Raw genomic sequence first — 25,206 nt, forward strand, 5'->3', positions numbered from 1 at the left:
CGTGATGAGATCCTGCGGCCCATTGTCGAGCCATTCATCTGCCACCATCACCTCATGTTTCAGCATGATAATGCATGGCCCCATGTCGCAAGGATCTGTACACAATTCCTGGAAGCTGAAAATGTCACAGTTCTTCCATGGCCTGCATTCTCACCAAATTGAACACCATTGAACATGTTTGGGATGCTCTGGATCGACACCATGTTCCAGTTCCCACCAATATCCAGCAACTTTGCAAAGCATTTGAAGAGGAGTGGGACAACATTCCACAATGAACAATGAACAGCCTGATCAACTCTATGCGAATGAGATGCCGCGCTGCATGAGGGAAATGGTAGGAATGTTGGGCCGAAAGGTTGTTGGATCGAATCCCCGAGCTGACAAGGTAAAAATATGTTGTTCGACCCCTGAGCAAGGCAGTTAACCAGTCATGGGAACAGTGGGTTTTCAGATTTAAAAAAAGAAGGTATTTGTGACCAACAAATGCATATCTGTATTCCGAGTCATATGAAATCCATAGATTAGGGCCTTATTCATTTATTTAAATTGACTGATTTCCTTATATGAACTGTAACTCGGTAAAATCTTTGAAGTTGTTCCATGTTGCATTTATATTTGTGTTCAAAATAATTTTATGCTTTGTATTTTTGTGTTTGAATGGATCTGTCTCACCGATTTGCCTTTCAAAATTCAGCATATTTGGACAGTTAATACACATTTCAACTTCATAAGTGTGCACAAAGAACTTAGACAACACAGGCTACATTAAATGTATTAAACAACTATTTATTCAGAGTGCAGGAAAAAATTTCCACAGCTCCGTGACCATTCGGTTTTGCACAATGTCTCACTGTGTCGTCTAGCAAAAGACTTGCAAAACAAATGTCATTTCCATCTTTTTTTTGTGTCACAAAACAAATGCCTAGCTTGATCAGACAGTGATATGTACAAAATTACTTAGCCCCTCCAACGGTACATCACAAGACCACCTTCTCATCATTTCGTGCCCCCATAGCCCTTCCTTTACTCAACCCGTTGCATGGATGTTATTGGGCTGGTGCTGTTTGGTAAGGTGCTACAGAGTTCCTGGACACTCTTGATCTTCAACCCATTTCATAGACTTCACAGGAGTTGTATCAAAATGAAATGGGTAGGGTGAAATGGGAGTTACTGTTTCCTTTTCATACACTGCTCACTCGCTTCTGGTTGGCTCATATACCGGTACGAGTACAGAAATGTAACTTGTCTTTCACTGAGTGGAAGAGGGGGACTCTGCTACATTAGGACATGCTGGCCAGGTTAAACTCGAACCATCTCACATCTTGACTCATTGCCATGGCTGGTCATTCGGAAACACGTAAAAACAGCCTTTACAATATTCATATATACAAATGTATATACAGACAGACACACAAACACTTACAATCAGGAGAAACACTAATTGAAATCTTACAATTATAATAGTCCATGTCATCACATTGGGCACAGTTCATGTTGCTCATCGTATGAAATTCATTTTAGTTGCAGATATCAAATACTCATTCTGACTTAAGTCAAAAAGGATCTGACAAACACTGTATTGACTTCTGCACCTGGGTCATGTTCAGTAGGCACAAAACAGAAGTAAACTGTACAAAACAGTGAAACAGGTACAATCTGAATTTGTCCAATAAACACTTGTTTTATTTTGCAAAAGGTTTGCTATGTTGTGCCTTAATGAACGTGACTCTGCTGCCATCTTTTCCTTTGTAGCACTGTGCCCAGCTACAAGCCCCCAAGGACAGGTTTTTTAGTACATTTCATCCAGATCAAAAGGATTCTGTGTTGTGTTCCAGATCATTTTGATTTGTAGATTTAAAAATGTTCCACTAACTGTCCCCAGAGAATACTGTGACGTCATACAGTATTTACTCGTGTGGCAAATTCTCCAGAGCACAACTGTACACAATACTGCTCACTCCAGCCTTCCCGTACACTATCCTCATGACTCTTTACAATAGTGTTAGACTGTTAACATATGACAAAGAACTCATACCGTGTCCACATTATTAGGTCTGTCTTCTCTATGACTTCACAGTGCAATGGCAGTTTGTTAAGAGAATATACAAAGTTGTTATTGTACCAGTCTGTAGACCATCCTAAAAAATGTTCATAAATTATGTTCCTAAAATCTACAGACAAAAATTGAATCAGTTCAATTGTAATCAGGAATATTCAAATACATTTTCCCAAAATCGTACTTGACGGTGATACGTCGCTCTTTGGCCTGGAAATAAAAGTGTCTATTGCAACAAAACATTGTTTTTTTATTGTATCAGGTTATAATCCCATTCTCACCCTCCCTTAACTCAAACAAGCTCTAATATTTGGGGAATAGCCTAAACCTGAAATTCCTTCAAAGGGCAATTTTTGTATTCCATTTTGTCTAAGTACAGTTGAAGTCAGAAGTTTACATACACTTAGGTTGGAGTAATTAAAAATAATTTTTCAACCACTCCACAAATTTCTTGTTAACAAACTATAGTTTTGGCAAGTTGGTTAGGACATTTACTTTGTGCATGACATGTAATTTTTTTTCAACAATTATTTACAGACAGATTATTTCACTAAACTCATTGCATCACAATTCCAGTGGGTCAGAAGTTCACATACACTAAGTTGACTGTGCCTTTAAACAGCTTGGAAAATTCCAGAAAAGGATGTCATGGCTTTAGAAGCTTCTGATAGGCTAATTGACATCATAGTAAATTGGAGGTGTACCTGTGGATGTATTTCAGGGCCTCCGTTCCTCTTTGCTTGACATCATGGGAAAATGAAAAGAAATCAGCCAAGACCTAAGAAAAAAGTTTGATGACCTCCACAAGTTTGGTTCATTCTTGGGAGCAATTTCCAAATGGCTGATGGTACCACGTTCATCTGTACAAACAATAGTACGCAAGTATAAGCACCATGGGACCACGCAGCTGTCATACCGCTCAGGAAGGAGACGCATTCGGTCTCCTAAAGATGAACGTACTTTGGTGCGAAAAGTGCAAATTATCCCAGAACAACAGCAAAGGACCTTGTGAAGATGCTGGAGGAAACAGGTACAAAAGTATCTATATCCACAGTAAAACGAGTCCTATATCGACATAGCCTGAAAGGTCGCTCAGCAAGGAAGAAGCCACTGCTCCAAAACTGCCATAAAAAAGCCAGACTACGGCAAGCCGAAGAACACCATCCCAACCGTGAAGCACAGGGATGGCAGCATCATGTTGTGGGGATGCTTTGCTGCAGGTGGGACTGGTGCACTTCACAAAATAGATGGCATCATGAGGCAGGAAAATGATGTGGATATATTGAAGCAACATCTCAAGACATCAGTCAGGAAGTTAAAGATTGGTCGCAAATGGGTCTTCCTAATGAACAATGACCCCAAGCATACTTCCAAAGTTGTGGAGAAATGGCTTAAGGACAACAAAGTCAAGGTATTGGAATGGCCATCACAAAGCCCTGACCTCAATCCCATAGAAAATTTGTGGGCAGAACTGAAAAAGTGTGTGCAAGCAAGGAGGCCTACAAACCTGACTCTGTTACTCCAGCTCTGTCAGGAGGAATGGGCCAAAATTCACCCAATTTATTGTGGGAAGCTTGTGGAAGGCTACCCGAAACGTTTCACCGAAGTTAAACAATTTAAAGGCAATGTTACCAAATACTAATTGATTGTATGTAAACATCGGACCCACTGGGAATGTGATGAAAGAAATAAAAAGCTGAAATAAATCCTTTGCTCTACTATTATTCTGACATTTCATATTCTTAAAATAAAGTGGTGATCCTAACTGACCTAAGACAGGGAATTTTTTACTAGGATTAAATATCAGGAATTGTGAAACTGAGTTTAAATTGATTTGGCTAAGGTGTATTTTAACTTCCAACTTCAACTGTATCTCTATGTTAACCACATAGGTATTGTGGTACAGTAAAGTTACTTAGTGATTATTGTCATACTCCCCTAATTTACAATTAACTCAATCCAACCATTTCTCTCAACACTGATTCCAGTCTATACACCAGTCCCATCCCTAAAAAGTCAGCCCCCACACCTCAACCCGGGTATCCACTGTGTGTGTGTGGTGTATTTATGTACAAATGCAGAGAAAGGTGGATAGATTGACTTCGCTTCACTCACCCTCACGTTTGGGTATCATCCACCACCACCAGAGTGGTGTCTCAGTGTACTCTCCCTAACCAAATTAATCTCATAAATCATTTGGTGGGGGGAATAGACATATATTTGACTTGTTTGTTTGCTGCATTAGATATCACTTGCTAAGAGTAAACTGACAGTCATCCCACCACCACCCATCTATAGTCTAAAGTCTCCCAGTCACTACTGAGCAAGAAAGTCGGTCGTTCCTGATGCTTTGATGTGTATATATATATATATATATATATATACATACATACATACACACTACCCCATCCCTACACCTCTCCATTTCCACCTTCTATCCATCTTCTCCCTCACACAGTCAGCAGCCAGAAGAACAAGAAGATGGCCACAAACAGGAAGAGAGAGTCCTGCCAGTTGTTGCCGTTGTCAGGGTTGCCTTGGTGATCGGCTGCATATGCGTCTGGGGGAACAGTGATAACATTGCAATGATCAGCCAATAGCCATTGTGTCAAGGAATACATTATGGTTGTGTGGGTGTCTGTTTGTGTGTACCTGCTCTGTGGAAGGGGTCATTGGTGTTGAAGACTGTGGTGAAGAAGCCGAATGGGAATGCACCGATCCCAAAGGACATGTGGAAGCCAGTGTCCCCAAACCCCTGGAAGGGCTGCAAGAAGAGGAAAGAGCAGAATAGTGGTCACTCGTTACAAATAGAGTGAACACGCAAAGAACCATGCAATAAATGCCATATTAAACTAATTAAAATGTAAGTGATGAAGAGGCCTCACCCCTCTGCTCTCTGGCTCCGTTCTCTGTCCCTGAGGCCGAGGCGGGGTTTTCAACCTGGAAGATGAAACACCAGTTAACCAATGCAGTTTCTCAGTGTCACATGTGTACAACTATGCACGCTCAAACACACACACACACACAGTACCTGGGGTCCTCTTGGCTGGAGCTCCCTCTGCCGTAGAGGGGGATGACTTTCTCTCTGCCGATGCCTGCTTTACACACAGGACACTGCTGTTGGCTGGGCCGTGTCTCCAACCACTGCACCACAGAGAAGGGGAGGGAAAGAGAGATCACATGACTGAGACAGAAGCCATACTTTACTGTCTGTTCAATACTGTCAGTCTATTGGCATGCACTGACTTACTACAATGTGCAACACACAGGGTAGATCTATGAGATATAGTGTGTTATGTAAAAGGACTAAATCGATATACTTTCATAGAATTATTTCATCAAATAAAAAGCGGCAAAATAATTCCAAATTATACTTTGTGTGTCATCAATATAAGAGAGTTTTGAGCAATAGAGCAAGTACGACAGCTGGGTACACAAGGCACTAGCGTTGACACTATCAACAGCGTTAGCTCAGTAACTAATGAAAGAAAAACATTGACTTGTTCTTAGACAATAAAGGAGAAGGATATGCAAAACTAATCATGGTGCGATGCATGTACAGCTTGTGCTATAATCTAAAGCACCTTGAGGACAAAAGGGGGTTGACAGTAAACACTGGTGTAATGAATGTGACATTAAGAACATTATCAACAAGCTGCACTAAATCAGCTGACTGACCAAGTTTGGTCTCAGGTCATGTCATGGGACAGGGATCGAGGGCTGGTTTCAACCAGTAGGAAAAGTGTAGCTAATATTTACCAGTACTGTGAAACTAAAGATAACACCTTTAAATGGAATACTTACTTGATGAAGGCAGGGCCAGCTGTGAAAGAGAGAAAGAGAACAAGGTTAAAGTGGGTATTATGGCATCACCTAGAAACCTGGTGACATTTGGAGGAACCTCCTAACGGCCTACTTAATTGAGTCGGAATTGACACACGGGGTGATTCTCAATTGCATACTCCTCGCTTCCGCTCTCCTCGTCTCCTTTTCAAAACACAATGAATGAGAAAGTCAGATGTCCCTCTCCTCTGACCTTCTCCAATTGGCTTTGAGGCGAGAAGAGAGGACACGAGGAGTATGCAATTGAGATTCTCCCATAGGCCTAGTTAGTGGGCTAGATTTTGGAATCCATATTTGCCTTGTTTTCCCAGTAGGCCCCTACAGGGTGCATCTGGTTACCCTGTTCTGACCTTAACGATGCGAGTGATTAAAATGATCCCGGCTCCCCATCGTTAGTTTTAATTAGCTCCATCTGTCATCGCTCGTTAGCACCATCACGCCTCGTTACTGGCCAGATTGCTGCATTGTGGGACAGCAGGATGGTAGATGTAACATAGCGCGGCATTGTTGGTTCCAAAAACCATGGTTACAAAGAGGACTATCGTGAACGTGACAACCATAGAAATAGAAGAGAACTACCGAAGCCCCTAAGACAATGGTGAAATGGAGCTGCCCCTTCTCGTTTTCTATGGTGACAATACATGGGCTAAAAGCGTGCCATACATTTGCATTCTGAAACTGGTTTGTGGCTCTATGGAGCATATACAGCATTTGTAGAGCTGGGCAGTGACCATGGTTCTGGGAGGGTTTTAAGAGTTTAGTCAGGTGAAGAACTTATTTAGGCACCAGTGGAAAGAAAGCAGCGACTGCACATTAGATCTGTGGGAGACAGGTGAAGTGTGTACTCTAGTCTAGCTACCTGCGCTAAGTAGGCTAAATTAGATGGAGACATTATTTGCCAGGGAAATCTAGCCTAATGCAGTCTCAGATACCCACTGATGTTTTACATCAAATGATTAGTCACCGTCAGTTCACTGCAATATTTTAGTGCATGGACAAGACTGGTGTTTCGACAATGAAATGAGCCCTCTATTGAGAAGTGTCAAATATCCAAATATACATTTCCATTCTTCAGTACAGCCTAACTTGTTCAAACACCAGCCTGTCAGGATTTGAAGTTTTAGGGCTGTGTAACATTTTATTCTATCCTCCAATTTGAGAAAAACATTGTCCTGGTAAAATTCTGAAAATGTACACAGAGTCTAAGGGGAGCTTAGTATTAACCAACAGAATGTTTACACCAGGAAGAGAGGACTTGCCTTCCCATAATAAAGGACAATAGAGAAGAAATCTCAAGATAAGTGGCATTCCCATCTCCAACCTTTCATTTCAAATGTGGATGTGGTCAGCGAAAAACAAATTTCTGTAAGCATCCACCATACATGCTTGTTTCCAACTAGCATTGGTTTTCAGGCCAACGCTGACGAAGAAGAGGAGAGGAGCCTCTTCAGACTGAGATGCTCCTGTCGTCAAATGGGTGTCTGCTCTGCAGAAAATGTGACCACTCGTACTCTCCACAGGTCTCTCCAGCTATATTGTTACATTCAAATATAGGCTTTGGCTCTAGGGAAAGAGACTTCCTCCTTATCTCCCACAGGGGGGCTCAATATCAGCTATTGGAAGCTTAAGCCTTTCACCCTCAACAGGGATAGGGGTATTCAAGAGGACTTAATTTAGTATAAGTGACACATGAATCTCCAAATAATTTCTCACTAAAATATAACATTTTCTAAAGGAAATCGAGATTAACACTATTCCTCTTTGCATGAATAATGTACATGAAATAGATATTTACATTTTTTTAATTAAAAAAAAAAACTTTTTTAATTGAGAACAGTTCAGGAATGTGTTTTCCATCCAGTTTCATTGCTCATCAACGTTTTTAAAAAAAAATGTGTTTCACCTTTATTTAACCAGGTAGGCTACTTTGCAGAACCTTGAAGGCCATTGCCTGCTTTTTGTAATATATGATTCACGTGTCAATGTTGGCTAGTATCTAAGCTAGAGAAGATGTGTTCTTGGTAGAATCAATTAATGTTTAGTGAATGAGTGAGGGTCACTAAAGTTATCCATTGCCTATAACAGAGTGTGTAATAGTTATTAACCCAATGCAGAGGCTCAACCACTGACTGCTCTCCATGCAGTAAGCAGGTGTGCGCAAGCGAGGCATTCACTGTCACATTGCAAACGTCAGATCGATACATTGTTGCTGTAGCTTGTGCAACTGAAAGGGGGCATGAATCAAGTTGCACAATAATGATTTTGGCAAGATGCTGATAGCTAGCCAACTAGGTTACGTCCAGAATAGCCCAATAATGACCTAAAAAGAGCCTTAGTCCAAGGACCTTACATGTTCTGTTTAAAGGCGAATTGGTAGGATGGGTACCAGTCTCTTTAGCTAATCCACTCAATGTACTCAATACCATGTGACAATGACAAGGAGTGGCACGTTAGCTAAAAATATTGGTATTCAGACTAGCGAATTGGCTCTGGAAGCCAAAACAGCCAACTACTATCGATTCTAAATTGCGGTACGGTTCTAGAAACATAAATCCCTTTACTTTCATAATGACATCAAAAAGATTTCACAAATACAAAACACAGTTGCAGCTGACAGTATTTTCAGTGACAACATATTTGCGGCTTCCATTTTTTGAGTTAACATGTTCAGAGACGCAGATCGCTAATTAGCACAGGTAGTCAGTCAGTCCACTGTCTTCCGTATCTTTTCCATAAACAAGCGCTGCAACATAAAAATGTTGTCTCGTGGGAACCTTATAAAAGGTGTGTATCAATTAAAAACATTTTATTATTTGTCGCTGATATGAATAAGGTCCTTATGCTTCCAAAACCGTAAGGCAAGCGATTCGTGTTAATGTTCAGACCGAGCGTCTGGGCTCTTTAAAACAAAACGAACCCATACAGAATATGCCTTCGCCCAATGACTCTTAAAATCAATCACATTTATTTATAAAGCCCCTTTTACGTCAGCCTATGTCAAAGTGCTATACAGAATCCCAGTCTAAAACCTCAAACAGCAAGCAATGCAGATGTAGAAGCACGATGGAACTGTGTAATGGAGCTGAAAGTCATGATCAAGGGCTACCGCCAACGCAACGTAGCCAACTAAAGCCAGGTAGCGAGATCGTACAACCATTAACTTACCTAGCTAAATTGAGTTAATGTTAATAAAATGTGTGAATCAATGTTGTAAAGTTGAGGAGCATATCAGTCAAATGCACTTTATTTCGATGGGTTGGCCAATGTATGGGACTCAGCCAACCAACACTCATCCATGATTAACGTCATCTAGTAGATGTACTCGCTAGACTTCAAGTTAGCCATCTTGCTTGTTAACATTTAACTATATACACACAAACATTGTGCAAGCATTTGTCTTCGACGTATGGGTGTGATCCGACAAAAACAACCCGCTTGTTATTGCATAGAAGTTAGCTAACGGAAATGTTTTAAAAGGTAAACAAGGCAATGCCCGCTGGCTATGCATGTAAGTAAGCTGTTAGAATGCAACAACATTCCCTATTACTCGCGATTGATCGAAAGTATACCACGGCTCGTACCAGAACAAGTGCCCGCACAAGCTGATGACAGCGTCCCTTGCTGTGTCCAAACAAATGTTGCATTCGAATGTTGACCGATCTGGCTCGGATTCTCCCTCTCCGCCGCTTCCTCCCGGGCCATCGCGCTCATTGCTGCTCTCACCAGCCGGGAACTCTCCTCTGCTTGTGGGCCTGCCATGACTCGAGGACCAGGGATCCGCGGCCGCCATAATTGTTTACTGAAAAAATTAATAACTCGGGCAGCTAGCTTCGAGATTTCACTTTACATGTGTACCACCCCTTCCGTTTCCGTAAAAAAAAGAAGAAACAACTGGGAGGAGTTTAAAAAGCACAGCGTTTTCCAAACCGCGACTTCCGGGAACACTTGCGAAACAGACCTTTTTTAATTTTTTACATTTTTTAGTTTATTTTTATTAACAACAAATCAATACATAAAGCACATGAGGGAACACAAGCGTACATAGATTAAAAACAATGGACAATAGAGCTAGGGGGTACAATATCACATTACAATTACACAAGGACCTACACAATTACCACAGGGACATACACATTCTTACAATTCTAACAGCTTTTTTGTTAGTAGAGCATTTAACCGTCTTAAAATACAGTTCAATTTCTTTTTGTAGGGTACGAAAATGTGTTTTTCTGTTTGTAAATGTACATTTGTGTATATGAAATTTGGCCAAAAGAATAATGAAATTAATTACATAAAAATGTTTCCGCTTATTTCTATTGTATGTAAAGAATCCAAACAGTACATCTCTCCACAATAGTGTAAAATCTTCATAAATGTGTTCAATTATAAACCTACTGATGTCTTGCCACAGTTTTCTTACATGCATACAATGCCAAAAAAGATACAAAACTGTTTCTGGGTGGTCATTACAAAAGGAGCAATTTGAGTTGATGTTTTTCTTAAACTTCTTCAGGATAATATTCATGAATCATTTTAAAGGAAACTTCCTTAATTCTGTTAACAAGTAGGTATGTGTGTGGCAACATCCAAACTTTTTTTCAACAGATATTATCAATAAATCCATTCCAATAAGGCATGACATAAGGTATAGATACAACATCCTGCTGAAACAAGGATCGTATCGCTCTGTTGTTGAATGGACCAAAAGAGAAACAAATCTTTCCTACTGATGAGTCAACAGGGTCAATAGAAGGTAGGCTCTGAGGGTCAGGTCTTGACATGTTCCTGAATAACATAGCAACACCTGAGGGAATGGCATCTAAAACAATTGCAAAATCTTTAGGTGTTACAGGGACCTTGTAAAGTGATAAGAATTATTCATAACTGAGTAAAAGACCCTCTGCATTTACCAGTTGGCACACCAATAGGATATTATTTCGGAACCAATATTCTAAAAATAGAGAGGTATTTTTATACAATATATCCCGTCAAAACAACAACATTCATCCGGGAGGGACAGAAAAGGCCCAAGTATCCTCCTACAAAGCCAGAAACTGGACACCTAGCCATGGCCCGGGACTGGAAGATGCTTGTCGATATTGGCCAGCAACTCATTTTTCCACCAGAGATTGCTTCTACCAACCTTAGGCCAGACATGGTACTCTGGTCCCCTTCACGAAAGGCTGTGTACATCATAGAGCTCACAGTCCCGTGGGAAAACTCTGTTGAAGAGGCCTACGAGCGTAAGAAACTGCGTTACACAGAGTTGGCAGCAGACGCAACTCAGCGTGGCTGGAATGCAAAGGTCTGGCCAGTTGAAGTGGGATGCAGAGGATTCGTGGCTTCTTCCATCATCAGGTTGCTGAAAGAACTTGGAATCCATGGACAGGCTCTGCGGCAGACCGTCAGAGCAGTTTCTCAAGCAGCTGAAAGAGGCAGCCAGTGGATCTGGATCAAACGGAAGGACCCTTGCTGGGCTATAACTTCATGACCCCCACCCCCACCTGAGAACCCAATTCAGATCCCTCCAACTTGAGGAGGGCATATGAGGTATGCGGTCAGCTGTATGGCTGGCTCAGGGAAGAGGACGCCCCTGCCTTGCATAGTCCCGTGGGACATTACATTTACATTTAAGTCATTTAGCAGACGCTCTTATCCAGAGGACATCTTAATTGGGCATGGGACACAAGCTAAGGCTTGATTACCCTTTAGCTGGCCACCTTTGATGAGGGTGTTTAGTGATTAAAGGCCGAAACACCCACTGATTCGAAGGCACACTACTGAGGATGTGTCCCAAAATTGACATCTTACCCCAGTCTAAGAAATAAACCTCCCATGCCACTCTGTCAACATCACGGCAAATCTCATGTGAGTGCATTCCATCTATTGGCACAATGGACAGTTTTTAACATCTCGTCCCGTGTTTTATGATTCCGATTATTCCATATATAATATCTGTGTGGAGAAAAATTGTGTTTATAAATTAAGGACCATGACAAGAAAACCTGCCGATGAAAAGCAGAAAGTTTCACTGGAACTTTGTCAATATTATAATTGCAAAACAACATGAAGTTAAGGCCATCAAAAGTAGAGAAGACATGATGAGGAATAAAATTCCAGATAGAAGTGGGTCTTCTTAGGAATTGTTTTATCCAATTGATCTTAAAAGTATTATTTAAAGTAGTAAAGTCCAGAAAATTCAGTCCACCATTCTCATAAGTGTTCATTACAACAGTTTTCCTAATGTAATGGGTATGGTTTCTCCAAAGAAAGTTGAAAAGCATTTGGTCTATCTCCTTGCTTATTTTACTGTCAAAATATAAAGATAGAGCACCATATGTTAGTCTAGAGATACCTTCAGCCTTGGTTATTAGGACTCTACCTTTTAAAGATAAGTCCCTCTGTAGCCATTGATTTAGTTTCTTCTGGGGTTTTTTAATAAGAGGGTTAAAATTTAGTAAGCCTCTAGACTTCTGATCCTTTGTAATGGTTATGCCTAAATATGTAAGTTCTTCTTTTACTGGAATACCATAATATGAAGGTGTCACACAATCTTTGACAGCTATGAGTTCACATTTATTAATGTTAAGATATAGACCAGACGCTTTGGAAAAGGATTGTAATCACATTGATCGATATGGGAATTTGGTTAGCGTCTTTCAGAAAAAGTGTAGTATCGTCAGCCAGCTGGCTTATAATAATTTCTTTACCAGCTATGGAAATACCTTGTACATGACTATTATTTAAAGAATTTGCAAGAAGTTGGGTGATTAATAAAAACAGGTACGGAGAGATAGGACAACCTTGCCTAATTCCTCTCTTTAACTCAAATCTAGGTGAGGTGCCATATTTCAATTTGATAGAGCTGTTACCATGTGCATAGAGAGTCTTAATAGCCTTACAGAAAAAATCCCCAAAGCCAAGTCTCTCAAGGGAGTGGAAGAGAAACTGATGCTCTACTGTGTCAAATGCTTTATAAAAATCTAAAAAATAATATGAAGCTATCCTCAGTTATTAGGTCTGAGTAGTCAAGTATGTCTAATACTAGTCTGACATTGTTAGAAATATGTATGTTCCTCATGAAGCCAGACTGTGTTTCATCAATGAATGCATCCAGGACTTCTTTAATTATTTTTGCAAGTAGTAAGGCTATAGTCATTATTAAGAAGACAAATTGGACACCAGTTATCGATGAGCAGCACTTCTTTTTTTAGGCTTAGGTATCAGTATTATTAACCCCTGACTCATTGTAGGAGGGAGAACATAGTTTTTAATACTCTCTAAAAAGACTTCAAATAGGAAGTCTTGTTCAGAAAATCATTTGTAAAATTCTGATGTAATTCCATCAACACCTGGTGATTTATTGTTCTTTAGATGTTTGATAGACTCTATAATCTCTTCAACTTTGATGGGTTCATCAAACTGTATATCACTGATAGAGTGAACATTATTCAGTGAGTTAAAAAACATATCTGTGGATTCCTGACAGTACGTTGAGCTATACAATTTTCTGTAAAAATTTCTACAGTGTTTAGCGATTAATTTTTGGTCATCTGTAATAACACCATCAATGTTTAACTTATGGATAGTGTTATTTTTAGAGTGAAATTTCTCAAGTCTAAAGAAATAGGATGAATTCTGTTCTCCCTCCTCAATCCATTTTTTCCTAGATCTAATAAAGGCTCCTTCTGCTTTTAATTTATATATATTATCCAGTTTATTTTGTAACTCAATTAGTTCCATCTTCTCCTCCCCCAAGAGGTCGGCTGGGGACCTCTGAGAAAGGGAAGTTATCTTAATGATCACCTTTTCCTCCTCAGCTCTTCTGGTCTTAGCAAGATTACTACCATATTTTCTAAGATATTTGGAAACCTCAAATATAAAGAGCTCCCAGTTCTTGCAATAAGATTTTTCTTCACAAGCCCTTTCCCAAAAGTGTGAGAGCAGATCTTTAACCTCAAATTTAACTATATAATTATTTAATAATGAGCTATTTAGCTTCCAGTAGGATGCTCTACTAAGGTTCGTATCAGGGGTAAATATTTTGATATCAATGTAAATAGCCCTATGGTCTGTGAGGGGAGTAGTACAAATATTTGTAGTAACACACTCACCATCAATACATTTGGATATAAGCCAAAAATCTATTCTGGATTGTCTGGAACCTGTTTTGTTACTCCAAGTGAATGATCTTTCGGCCGGAAACCTCTCTCTCCATATATCAGTAAGATCAAACTTTTCCATAAAAAGTTTTAAAAGTATTAAAAGTTCAATTCTGATTGGTTGGCCTACCTGGGGGCCATCTATCAGTTGAATTATCTATTGTAATGTTAAAGTCCCCTCCTATCAATAATAACGAATTGGAAAATGTAGATAACCAATTAAGTATATGTTTCTCTATTCAAGCAACACATCATTCTCATGTTTGGTGTTGTACCTGTAGAAATTTACAGTAATGAGCGTAATGTCATTGTAACTGATCACAAGACAATAAAGTGACCAAAGGGGTCACATTCCGAGTGTAGAATATTACCACCAAAGGTATTTTTCATTGTAGTGACACCAGCAGAGCGTTCAGATCCATGGGAGAGCCAAATATCGTCGCCCCACTGTGACATCCAGAAATTGGCATCAGCCAAAATTTAGTGAGACTCTTGAAAAAAAGCAAAAATCTGTTCGACATTGTTTAGCAAATAAAAATAAGGCCTTGCGCTTCACATTGCTTCGTAACCCCCTAGCATTAAGAGATAATATAGACAAAGACAAAACAATAAAGATTATATAAAAGTATAAACTGTAGTAGGATGAGTCAACGACGTAGGAGCAGTGAACGTAAATGATAAGGAACCGAGATCTGCACCATTTAAGTCAATTTAAAGTGAAAATAGCTTATTCCATAACCTTTGAGCTAGACGTTATTTGGCTTTGAAATTCAACTCAACTGGAAATTATGTTCAAGACCAAACAAAGGGTTCTTGTAGTAAGAGACTAAAAACCCTCTTTAGTGTAATCAGGAACTATTCTGAGAAATAAAACAACAAATAATCATTTAAATAAAAGGGTATCTACTATTTTAAGTACATATGAAAACTGATCATAAAATAATTGAATAACAAAATGTTTTACATATAAACGTTCCTAAGACCTTTTTTGGAAATAAGTATTAATAACTAAATAGAACAATCACCGTGTAAAGTCAGAGCGAAACAGACCATGCTGGGGTTTGAGAAGTCAATGAGCGAAGTGAAAAATTATTAATTTGTTGTTAATTTTCTCGAAATCTAAAGGCACAACTTAGATTCGAACCAATGTCTTAAGACATTGACCTGTTATTACTCAGAACTCGTGAAAGTGACAAACTGACACGCTTTCAATGTCGTTCCTGGTTCTGCACGAGTTTAGCTGACAGGCGTCGCAATGACATCGCCTACAAGTGTGATCGGGGATTTTCTATTGGAGAAGCAGTTTCTGCCTATCTGCATACTATATGAAGCTCAAGCACTACACTACTATTCTAAAAGAGGAACAGGAGATCAAGCAGTAGAACCTTTAACGTGTCGAAAAGCTCACCACTGCAAGAATCCCCCCCTTTCGCGTGGACGCGCACGCACTCAGTTCTTCATTGTTGGGACTTGCTTGACCGCGCACGCACTCAAGTCTTCATTGCTGCGACTTGCTTGCTAGTTGAGATTTCTTATCACGTTCGGCTGCGTTTCATTTGATTTACATGTTGGTTTGATAGCGGGGAGGCACTAGTAATGGCTGCAGTTGTCGGTTTGGCTATTTGTTTCAAGTGTATAAGTCTAAATAAGTCTCTGCCAAAATTCGTCGCTCCCATGTCTTATTCGACTAGTTGTTGTTCTGAAATGTTTGTTAGCCTATATTTTACTCCCTCTTAATATAACAAGTACATGAATTATTAATTTCGGTTTCCTATCCTGTTTGTTCTATATAAAGTATTTGACTCTGATGTGTGTCACTGAAAGTATTTGACTAGCCACAAAATTAAGGAAATTAGAGGGGGGGGGACGGGACATAAAGAGGGAGTAAAATGTAGGCAAGCAATAAACATTTCACTGTTGTGGGGGCTGTGCTTTGGCAAAGTGGGTGGGGTCTGCCTGTTTGGCCCTGTCGGGGTATCGTCGGATGAGGCCACAGTGTCTCCCAACCCCTCCTGTGTCAGCCTCCAGTATTTATGCTGAAGTAGTTTATGTGTCAGGTGGCTAGGGTCAGTCTGTTATATCTGGAGTATTTCTCATGTTTTATCCAGTGTCCTGTGTGAATTTAAGTATGCTCTCTCTAATTCTCTCTGAGGACCTGAGCCCTAGGACCATGCCTCAGGACTACCTGGCCTGATGACTCCTTGCTGTCCACCTGCCCGTGCTGCTGCTCCAGTTTCAACTGTTCTGCCTGCGGCTATGGAATCCTGACCTGTTCACCGAATGTGCTACCTGTCCCAGACCTGCTGTTTTCAACTCTCTAGAGACAACAGGAGCAGTAGAGATACTCTGAATGATCGTCTATGAAAAGCCAACTGACATTTACTCCTGAGGTGCTGACCTGTTGCACCCTCGACAACCACTGTGATTATTATTATTTGACCCTGCTGGTCATCTATGAACATTTGATCATCTTGGTTCTGTTATAATCTCCTCTTAATATAATTTTTTTCAGAACAACTACTAGTCAAATAAGGAAGGAGAGTCCGCAACCTTGTGGGGCCCCACTCTTGGTGGTTCCAAACTTCTTCCAAAACTTGTGCCTCAACACAATCCTGTTTCAGAGCTCTACATGCATTGTCAACTGTGGGACCTTATATAGACAGGTGTGTGCCTTTCCAAATCATGTCCAATCAATTGAATTTACCACAGGTGGACTCAAATCAAGTTGTAGAATCATCTCAAGGATGATCCATTGAAGCAGGATGCACCTGAGCTCAATTTCGAGTCTCATAGCAAAGGGTCTTTGTAAATACGGTATTTCTGCTTTAAAAAAAAAATGTTCACAAAATTCTAAAAACCTGTTTTTTGCTTTGTCATTATGGGGTATTGTTTGTAGATTGTTGAGTTTTTAAAAAAAAAATCAATTTTAGAATAATGCTGTAACGTAACAAAATGTGGAAAAAGTGACGTGGTCTGAATTCTTTCTGAATGCACTGTATATTCTTCAAATAAATTCTACTGTAGATAACAACATATTTTTTGTCTTGTTTTATTGATCAGGGATGCCAACCAGAGTAGAGAGTAGACTGGACTTATCTGAGGGATGCATGGATAGGTTGTTGAGGTGAGTTATGACTGGATTCTTGTATCTGATATTTTGAATCCGTTAAGCACTTTGTCTGTTCTCAAAGGAAGAAATCATCATTGCATGTGTCATGTTCCTTTTTGCAATGCAGTGTTCTCACTTGTATATGCTGGGTGACAGCTTACCTTTATTGAGTTGAGTTGCCAACATATCTTCCATCCTCGCATCCTGACAAAAGAGAATGTACATGCAATAAGCTGGTAAACTGTCACCCAGCATATACAAGTGTCACCCAGCATATACAAGTGTCACCCGGCAAATACAAGTGGGAACACTGCATTGCAAAAAGGAACATGACACATGCAATGTTCATTTCTTCCTTTGAGAACAGACAAAGTGCTTAACAGATTCAATCTATTTTCAGACTGGACATACAATAAAGCTGGGATCAAACATTAAGCCCTCATGGACGATAGGGCTTTCTGCTTCAGGTGAGCTATTCATAATAAAAGTACAAGAAAACAGCAGGGTAGACAAGAGAGAGCTGCTCTTCCTCCTGGGGAAGACCTGCCCGCTCCAAGATCTCTCCATCACGTTTGACAACTCCAAGGTGTCCTCCTCCTAGAATGCAAAGAACCTTGGTCTGTCCCTGACAACACCCTGTCGCTCTCTGCAAACATCAAACCAGTGACTCGCTCTTGTAGGTTCATGTTCTGTCTACAGCATTTGTAGAGTGCGACCCTACCTCATACAGGAAGCGGCGCAGGTCCTAATCCAGGCACTTGTCATCTCCCGTCTGGACTACTGCAACTCACTGTTGGCTGGGTTCCTCGCTTGTGCCATCAAGCCCCTGAAACGTATCCAGAATGCTGCAGCCTGCCTGGTGTTCAACCTTCCAAAGTTTTTGTTTGTCACCCCGCTCCTCCGCACACTTCACTGGCTTCCAGTTGAAGCTCACAGCCACTACAAGACCATGGTACTTGCCTACGGAGCAGCAAGAGGAATTGCCCCTCCCTAGTACCTTCAGGCTATGCTCAAACCCTACACCCCAAACCAAGCACTCCATTCTGCCAACCCTGGTCTCTTGGCCCTCCCCCACCCTACAGGAGGGCAGCTCCCGCTCAGCCTAGTCCAAGCTCTTTGTCCTGGCACCCAAATGGTGGAACCAGCTTCACCCTGAAGCTAAGACAGCAGAGTCCCTGCCCATCTTCCAAAAACATCTGAAACCCTACTTCTTCAAAGAGTACCTTAAATAATTTCACCTTTACTAGCTCTGACTTTGTTGATAGTTACTTTGAGGAAAAATTACTTACACTTACTATGACTGTGATATGTGGTTATCCCACCTGTTATCTATGTTATAAATCTGGATCAAATGTAGGCCTATGTAATTCGATTGTAAGGATAAAGACGTATTTAGGCTCTAAATAGTCATCCACCCAAAACAGTAAACATAATAACAATGATAGGTGGCGACATCATGGAGTGCCTTTTGCTTCCCAAAAAACAGAAGCTTGTCTCTCCCACAAGCTTTGGTTCCGACTTCAAGTTGCAGTTGGTAAGCAACTGCAGAAATGTTCAGTCAACTGCAGTCGAAAGTTCATGACCTTTGATCACATGGTGGTTGTAAAGGTCATGCATTCAACATGTAAGTTGAAGTCGCAAGTCAGGCAATTCTTATACCCATAATGCAGCACACTTTGAAAATTAACTTCTTGACAAAAGTGATCCGCTCGAATGCACCTACTGTGTCCCGGTGTTGTTGCAGTTCATGCTTGTATCAAGGTGACATCTAGATGGTTATCATAAGCTAGGTTTCCATCCAATTGGCGACAGATTTTCATGCGAATATTCTAAAATCCGCTAATTTTCCCACCTAGATGTGTTTCTACCAAACTGACTTGATGCTGATAAAATCAAATCAAATTGTATTTGTCACATGCGTCGAATACAACAAGTTTAGACCTTACAGTGAAATGCTTACTTACAAGCCCTTTAACAACAAAAATAAGAAATAAAAGTAACAAATAATTAAAGAGCAGCAGTAAAGTAACAATAGCAAGGCTATATACAGGGGGTACCAATACAGAGTCAATGTGCGGGGGCACTGGTTAGTCGAGGTAATTAAGGTAAAATATACATGTGGGTAGAGTTATTAAAGTGACTTCTGCATAGATAATAACAGAGAGTAGTATACGCGTAAAGGGGAGGGGGGGGGAATGCAAATAAAATAGTCTGGGTAGCCATTTGATAAGATGTTGAGTAGTCTTATGGCTTGGGGGTAGTAGCGGTGTTGAAGCCTCTTTGACAATTTTTAGGGCCTTCCTCTGACACCGCCTGGTATAGAGGTCCTGGATGGCAGGAAGTTTGGCTCCAGTGATGTACTGGGCCGTACACACACACTCGGTAGTGCCTTGCGGTCAGATGCCAAGCAGTTGCCATACCAGGCAGTGATGCAACCTGTCAGGATGCTCTCGATGGTGCAGCTGTAGGCCTTTTTGAGGATCTGAGGACCCATGCCAAATCTTTTCAGTTGCCTGAGGGGGAAAAGGTTTTGTTGGGCTCTCTTCACGACTGTCTTGGTGTGCTTGGACCATGTTAGTTTTTGGTGATGTGGACACCAAGGAACTTGAAGCTCTCAACCTACTCCGCTACAGCCCCGTCGATGAGAATGGGGGCATGCTCGGTCCTCCTTTTCCTGTAATCCACAATCATCTCATTTGTCTTGATCACGTTGAGGGAGAGGTTGTTGTCCTGGCACCACAGCCAGGTCTCTGACCTCCTCCCTATAGGCTGGCTCGTCATGATAAGGCCTACCACTGTTGTGTCGTCTGCAAACTTAATGATGGTGTTGGAGTCGTGCCTGGTCGTGCCTGGCCGTGCCATCAAGAGTGAACAGGGAGTACAGGGAGGAGGGGACTGAGCACGCACCCCTGAGGGGCCCCCGTGTTGAGGATCAGCGTGGCGGATGTGCTGTTACCTACCCTTACCACCTGGGGGCTGCCCGTCAGGAAGTCCAGGATCCAGTTGCAGAGGGAGGTGTTTAGTCCCAGGGTCCTTAGCTTAGTGATGAGATTAGAAGGCACTATGGTGTTCAACGCTGAGCTGTAGTCAATGAATAGCATTTTCACATAGGTGTTCCTTTTGTCCAGGTGTGAAAGGGCAGTGTGGAGTGCAATAGAGATTGCATCATCTGTGGATCTGTTGGGGCGGTATGCAAATTGGAGAGGGTCTTGGGTTTCTGGGATAATGGTGTTGATGTGAGCCATTACCAGCCTTTCAAAGCACTTTATGGCTACAGACGTGAGTGCTACGGGTCGGTAGTCATTTAGGCAGGTTACCTTAGTGTTCTTGGGCACAGGGACTTGGTGGTCTGCTTGAAACATGTTGGTATTACAGGCAAAAAAATGTCAGAGAAGACACATGCCAGTTGGTCAGAGCATGCTTGGAGTACACGTCCTGGTAATCCGTCTGGCCCTGCGGCCTTGTGAATGTTGACCTGTTTAAAGGTCTTACATCGGCTGCGGAGATCCGATATTAACCAGTCATTCAAAATACGCCTAAACTTTTTCAAACGTTAGCTGACACCTTGAGACTCTATAGAGGGTAACAATGTTTTTCCTGAAGGGATGGCAATTTTCTTATTCGTTAGCTAGCTATCTAGGTTACCAGTTAGCTTTTAACATTACCCCTCTATCAAGTCTAGCTAGCTAGCTCTACTGGCTGCTGGCTAAATGAGCTAACGTTCTTGATTGTAGTTACTAAGATAAATTAAACATTTAAAATTAGCTACTCACTTTAGCGTTTACTTTATTGAGGTATTTTCTGAACAGATTCTCACTTATTTGTTTCTCCTGTTGTCAGTTTTACCACACCATTTACAGCCCCAAATTAAAAGAGGACAGTTGGAACACAACCCTCTTTATCCAGAGGGAATTCACAAATGATCGCCAAAGTCTGAAAGAATTATATGGATTTAATATCTGTTTTTGAATTTGAGCATGTCCTCAATTCAAATCCACATCTGAAATGTTCCTAATTTAGCACATCAAGATCCTGATATGGACCTCAGTCATGAGCATATGCATTGTATGTGTTGAGAAAATACACTATGTAAGCCTACGGTCAGTATTTGTATACGTCAGTATACGTCACCCCGCTCCTCCGCTCTCTCCACTGGCTTCCAGTTGAAGCTCGCATCCGCTACAAGACCATGGTGCTTGCCTACGGAGCTGTGAGGGGAACGGCACCTCAGTACCTCCAGGCTCTGATCAGGCCCTACACCCAAACAAGGGCACTGCGTTCATCCACCTCTGGCCTGCTCGCCTCCCTACCACTGAGGAAGTACAGTTCCCGCTCAGCCCAGTCAAAACTGTTCGCTGCTCTGGCCCCCCAATGGTGGAACAAACTCCCTCACGACGCCAGGACAGCGGAGTCAATCACCACCTTCCGGAGACACCTGAAACCCCACCTCTTTAAGGAATACCTAGGATAGGATAAAGTAATCCTTCTCAACCCCCCTTAAAAGATTTAGATGCACTATTGTAAAGTGGCTGTTCCACTGGATGTCTTAAGGTGAACGCACCAATTTGTAAGTCACTCTGGATAAGAGCGTCTGCTAAATGACTTAAATGTAAATGTAAATTAATCTAATGGCCGGTGAGGATTTTGGATGCTGGAATTATATTCGAGTGGAGTGGATGAACATGTGCAGGTAGTCTACTGGAGACTTTTGAAGTAAACTAATCAGGGTGCTGAGAATTTTTTGGGGGTGGCCCGCACTGATTGTGCAACTTCAGGAACTTCTATGTCCTCAGGGTAAATTTGGGGGATTTTATTTAAAAATCTATATTTTTAATCTTTACATGTTAAATTCACACTACAATCACCCCTGATTTTTTTTAACACCTCTCACCTCTAAGTATTTTAGCTACTTTTCAGATGCATTTTATACCTCAAATTCACTGTTTTGCCCTTGTCCCTGCCCAAACTTTTGAGCTTCTACTATGTTTTTTTCTATGACAAAACATTAATAACTACACATTATGTAATGTTATCTTCTAGAGTCAATAAAATAAAATATATATCAATATTTATTGTGAGTATGCCCTTTATATTGTTATTTACACAAAATATACCTGTCCTTTGGTAGTGGTGTCATTTCCACCACTGGGGGCAAAATGTCTCATTAATCAAGAGAATGTTAATTTAGTTACCATGGAAAAGTATTGCGACACTGAAGCACGTGGCTTCAGCAGACAGTTGTTCCAGGAGTGATGTCCAGAAGTTGAAGAAAAATCTAGGAAAATATTGCTTGTGTAGAGAATATTTTTATTGTCAGTCATTTCCAAACAGGCTATAATTTCTTTAATTTGTGGTAGAATTTAGATTTTTTAAATATATTTTAAATTTTATATTTTTGTAAACTATATGCTAGCTGTAATACTAGCCAAAGCATGCTAAGCAGGCTGTAATTTTTCTCCAAAAACAGTAGAAGTGTCATTACCATCACGGTCATTTCCATCACAAACTTAACAGTGGTGGAAATAACAAAAATCCATTATGTTATTACTTTAAAAAAATCTTTAGACTTATTTAATCATGTTTTGAATTCCTTTAATCTAGAAAATGCTCCAAGGTGTGCACAATTCTGAAAACTTAAATAGTATTTTTTATTTGTTTTTAGAAGATGCCACATAAAACAACACAGAGGTCACAGACATAGAAACAAAATAGAAAAAATGATCCTATACGATACCAGGAACATCTGAAAAATACAGGGAGAGATACTGGAAGAAAAAAGGATCTCTGAGCTTACAAAGCGAGAACAAAGAAGCAAGAGATGGCAATGGAAATGCAACCAACGGAATAGAAGACAGACTTTACAGAGAACAGTTGCAATGGAGACCTACCTATCAGCCATCACAAAACATTAGTCACCAGGTGACTTGCAGCCAGAACATGAGGCCATCATACCTGCCCCTAACTTACCCGCCCTGATGCACACCCTGATACCCCTTCCTCATCTTCTGCAACAGGAATGAGAAGTCAAATACTTGCTGGAAGGAAAAAGGTTGGAAGAGGTCGCTCGAAAACAGAGATGTCAAACTTGATAAAGCTTAAAACATACAAGTATTATACATCAGTTTAAAGATAAACTTCTTGTTAATCCAGCCACAGTGTCTGATTTCTAAAATACTTTACGGCGAAAGCACACCTTGCGATTATGTTAGGTCAGCGCCTAGCCACAGAAAACCATACAGCCAATTTCCAACCAAGGAGAGGTGTCACAAAAGACAGAAATAGCGTTAAAATTAATCACTTACCTTTGATGATCTTCATTTGATGGCACTCCCAGGTCTTCATGTTAGACAATAAATGTTAGATTAAGTTCATATTTATGTCCAAATACCTCTTTTTTGTTCGCACGTTTAGTCCAGTAATCCAAAATGCACAAGGCGCGGGCACTAAATCCAGACAAAAAGTCAAAAAAGTTTAATTACAGTTCGTAGAAACTTGTCAAACAATGTATATGATCAATCTTTAGGATGTTTTTATCATAAATCTTCAATAATGTTTCAATTTCTTTGTCTTTAGAAATGAAAAGGAATGGAGCTCGTACTCACGGCCGCACGCGTGACTTAGCTCATGGCATTCTGCCAGACCCCTGATTCAAACAGCTCTTATTCGCTCTCCCTTCATAGTAGAAGCCAGAAACAACGTTCTAAAGACTGTTGACATCTAGTGGAAGCCTTAGGAAGTGCAATATGACCCCATTTACACTGTATATTGGAAAGGCAATCACTTGAAAAACTACAAACCTCAGATTTCCCCCTTCCTGGTTGAATTTTTTTCAGGTTTTCGCCTGCCATAAGAGTTCTGTTATACTCACATACATAATTCAAACAGTTTTAGAAACATCAGAGGGTTTTCTATCCAAATCTAATACTAATAATATGCATATCTTAGCTTCTGGGCATGAGTAGCAGGCAGTTTACTCTGGGCACCTTATTCATCCAAGCTACTCAATACTGCCCCCCGTTCCCAAATAAGTTAATTTCTGAAAGCCTGCAGGGCCAAAGTGCCCGAAGTTGCAGAATCACCTGGATATATCGGCCCTCTAATACAGGACCTGTGCTGCAGCAACCTCAGCACCCCTACTTCCTGTGGCAATGGACAGGATATGCACTTGCAAGCAGATGAGGAATGTGGCTATAGGAAGATATTATATAGTAAAACCTGTAAAATGGCGAATGTAAATCAGAGAAACAATGCACTACCCTCCTCTACCCAATAATAAAAAAGACACAACCCTCCCCAAAGCAAAAAATAAGTTTGACAAACCTCCCCTATTTTGTACCAGCCCCCACACCCCAGTAATTTTTGAACTGTCCCTAACGAAAGAAAGAGAATTCAAATACATAAGAATTTAACTATATACAGGGATTTCCAGTACCAGATCAATGTACATGAAGATATCTGTATATATAACTCACTGTATAATGAGGATAAAGATGTCGCTCACTTTAGGTTGTTTACTCCAAAACAGCTACAGCTGAAGTCAGAAGTTTACATACACTTATGTTGGAGTCATTAAAACTCATTTTTCAACCACTCCAGAAATTTCTTGTTAACAAACTATAGTTTTGGAAAGTTGGTTAGGACATCTACTTTGTCCGAATTTTACATACACTAAGTTCACTGTGCCTTTAAACAGCTTGGAAAATTCCTGAAAATGATGTCATGGCTTTAGAAGCTTCTGATAGGCTAATTGACATAATTGTAGTCAATTTGAGGTGTACCTGTGGTTGTCTTTCAAGGTCTACCTTCAAACTCAGTGCCTCTTTGCTTGACATCATGGGAAAATCAAAAGAAATCAGCCATAACCTCATGAAAAAAATGTGATGACCTCCACAAATCTGGTTCATCATTGGGAGCAATTTCTAAACGCCTGCAGGTACCACGTTCATCTGTACAAACAATAGTACGCAAGTATAAATACCATGGGACCACGCAGCTGTCATACCGCTCAGGAAGGAGACGCGTTCTGTCTCCTAGAG

At 40.7% G+C, this 25,206-nt stretch overlaps 1 protein-coding gene and 1 long non-coding RNA gene across 2 annotated transcripts; one reads left to right on the forward strand and one right to left on the reverse strand.

Annotated features, from left to right (window-relative positions):
* Nucleotides 1-765: 765 nt before the first annotated feature.
* Nucleotides 766-9,773, reverse strand: LOC115131725 (E3 ubiquitin-protein ligase RNF5-like). Its single transcript, XM_029663669.2, has 6 exons — nt 9,481-9,773; nt 5,861-5,879; nt 5,088-5,200; nt 4,942-4,996; nt 4,709-4,820; nt 766-4,616 (listed from the first exon to the last, which is right to left on the reverse strand). Exons 1-6 carry the CDS (start codon nt 9,687-9,689, stop codon nt 4,507-4,509), a joined length of 618 nt encoding a protein of 205 aa, XP_029519529.1. The 5' UTR covers nt 9,690-9,773; the 3' UTR covers nt 766-4,506.
* A 4,186-nt stretch (nt 9,774-13,959) lies between these two features.
* LOC135572495 (uncharacterized) lies at nt 13,960-17,094 on the forward strand. The gene is made up of 2 exons (XR_010464346.1): nt 13,960-16,451; nt 16,574-17,094. It is a non-coding gene; the product is annotated as an uncharacterized LOC135572495 (long non-coding RNA).
* The last annotated feature ends 8,112 nt before the right edge of the window (nt 17,095-25,206 follow it).

The sequence above is a fragment of the Oncorhynchus nerka genome, linkage group LG7, assembly GCF_034236695.1.
Source record: "Oncorhynchus nerka isolate Pitt River linkage group LG7, Oner_Uvic_2.0, whole genome shotgun sequence".
Taxonomy (NCBI): Eukaryota; Metazoa; Chordata; class Actinopteri; order Salmoniformes; family Salmonidae; genus Oncorhynchus; species Oncorhynchus nerka.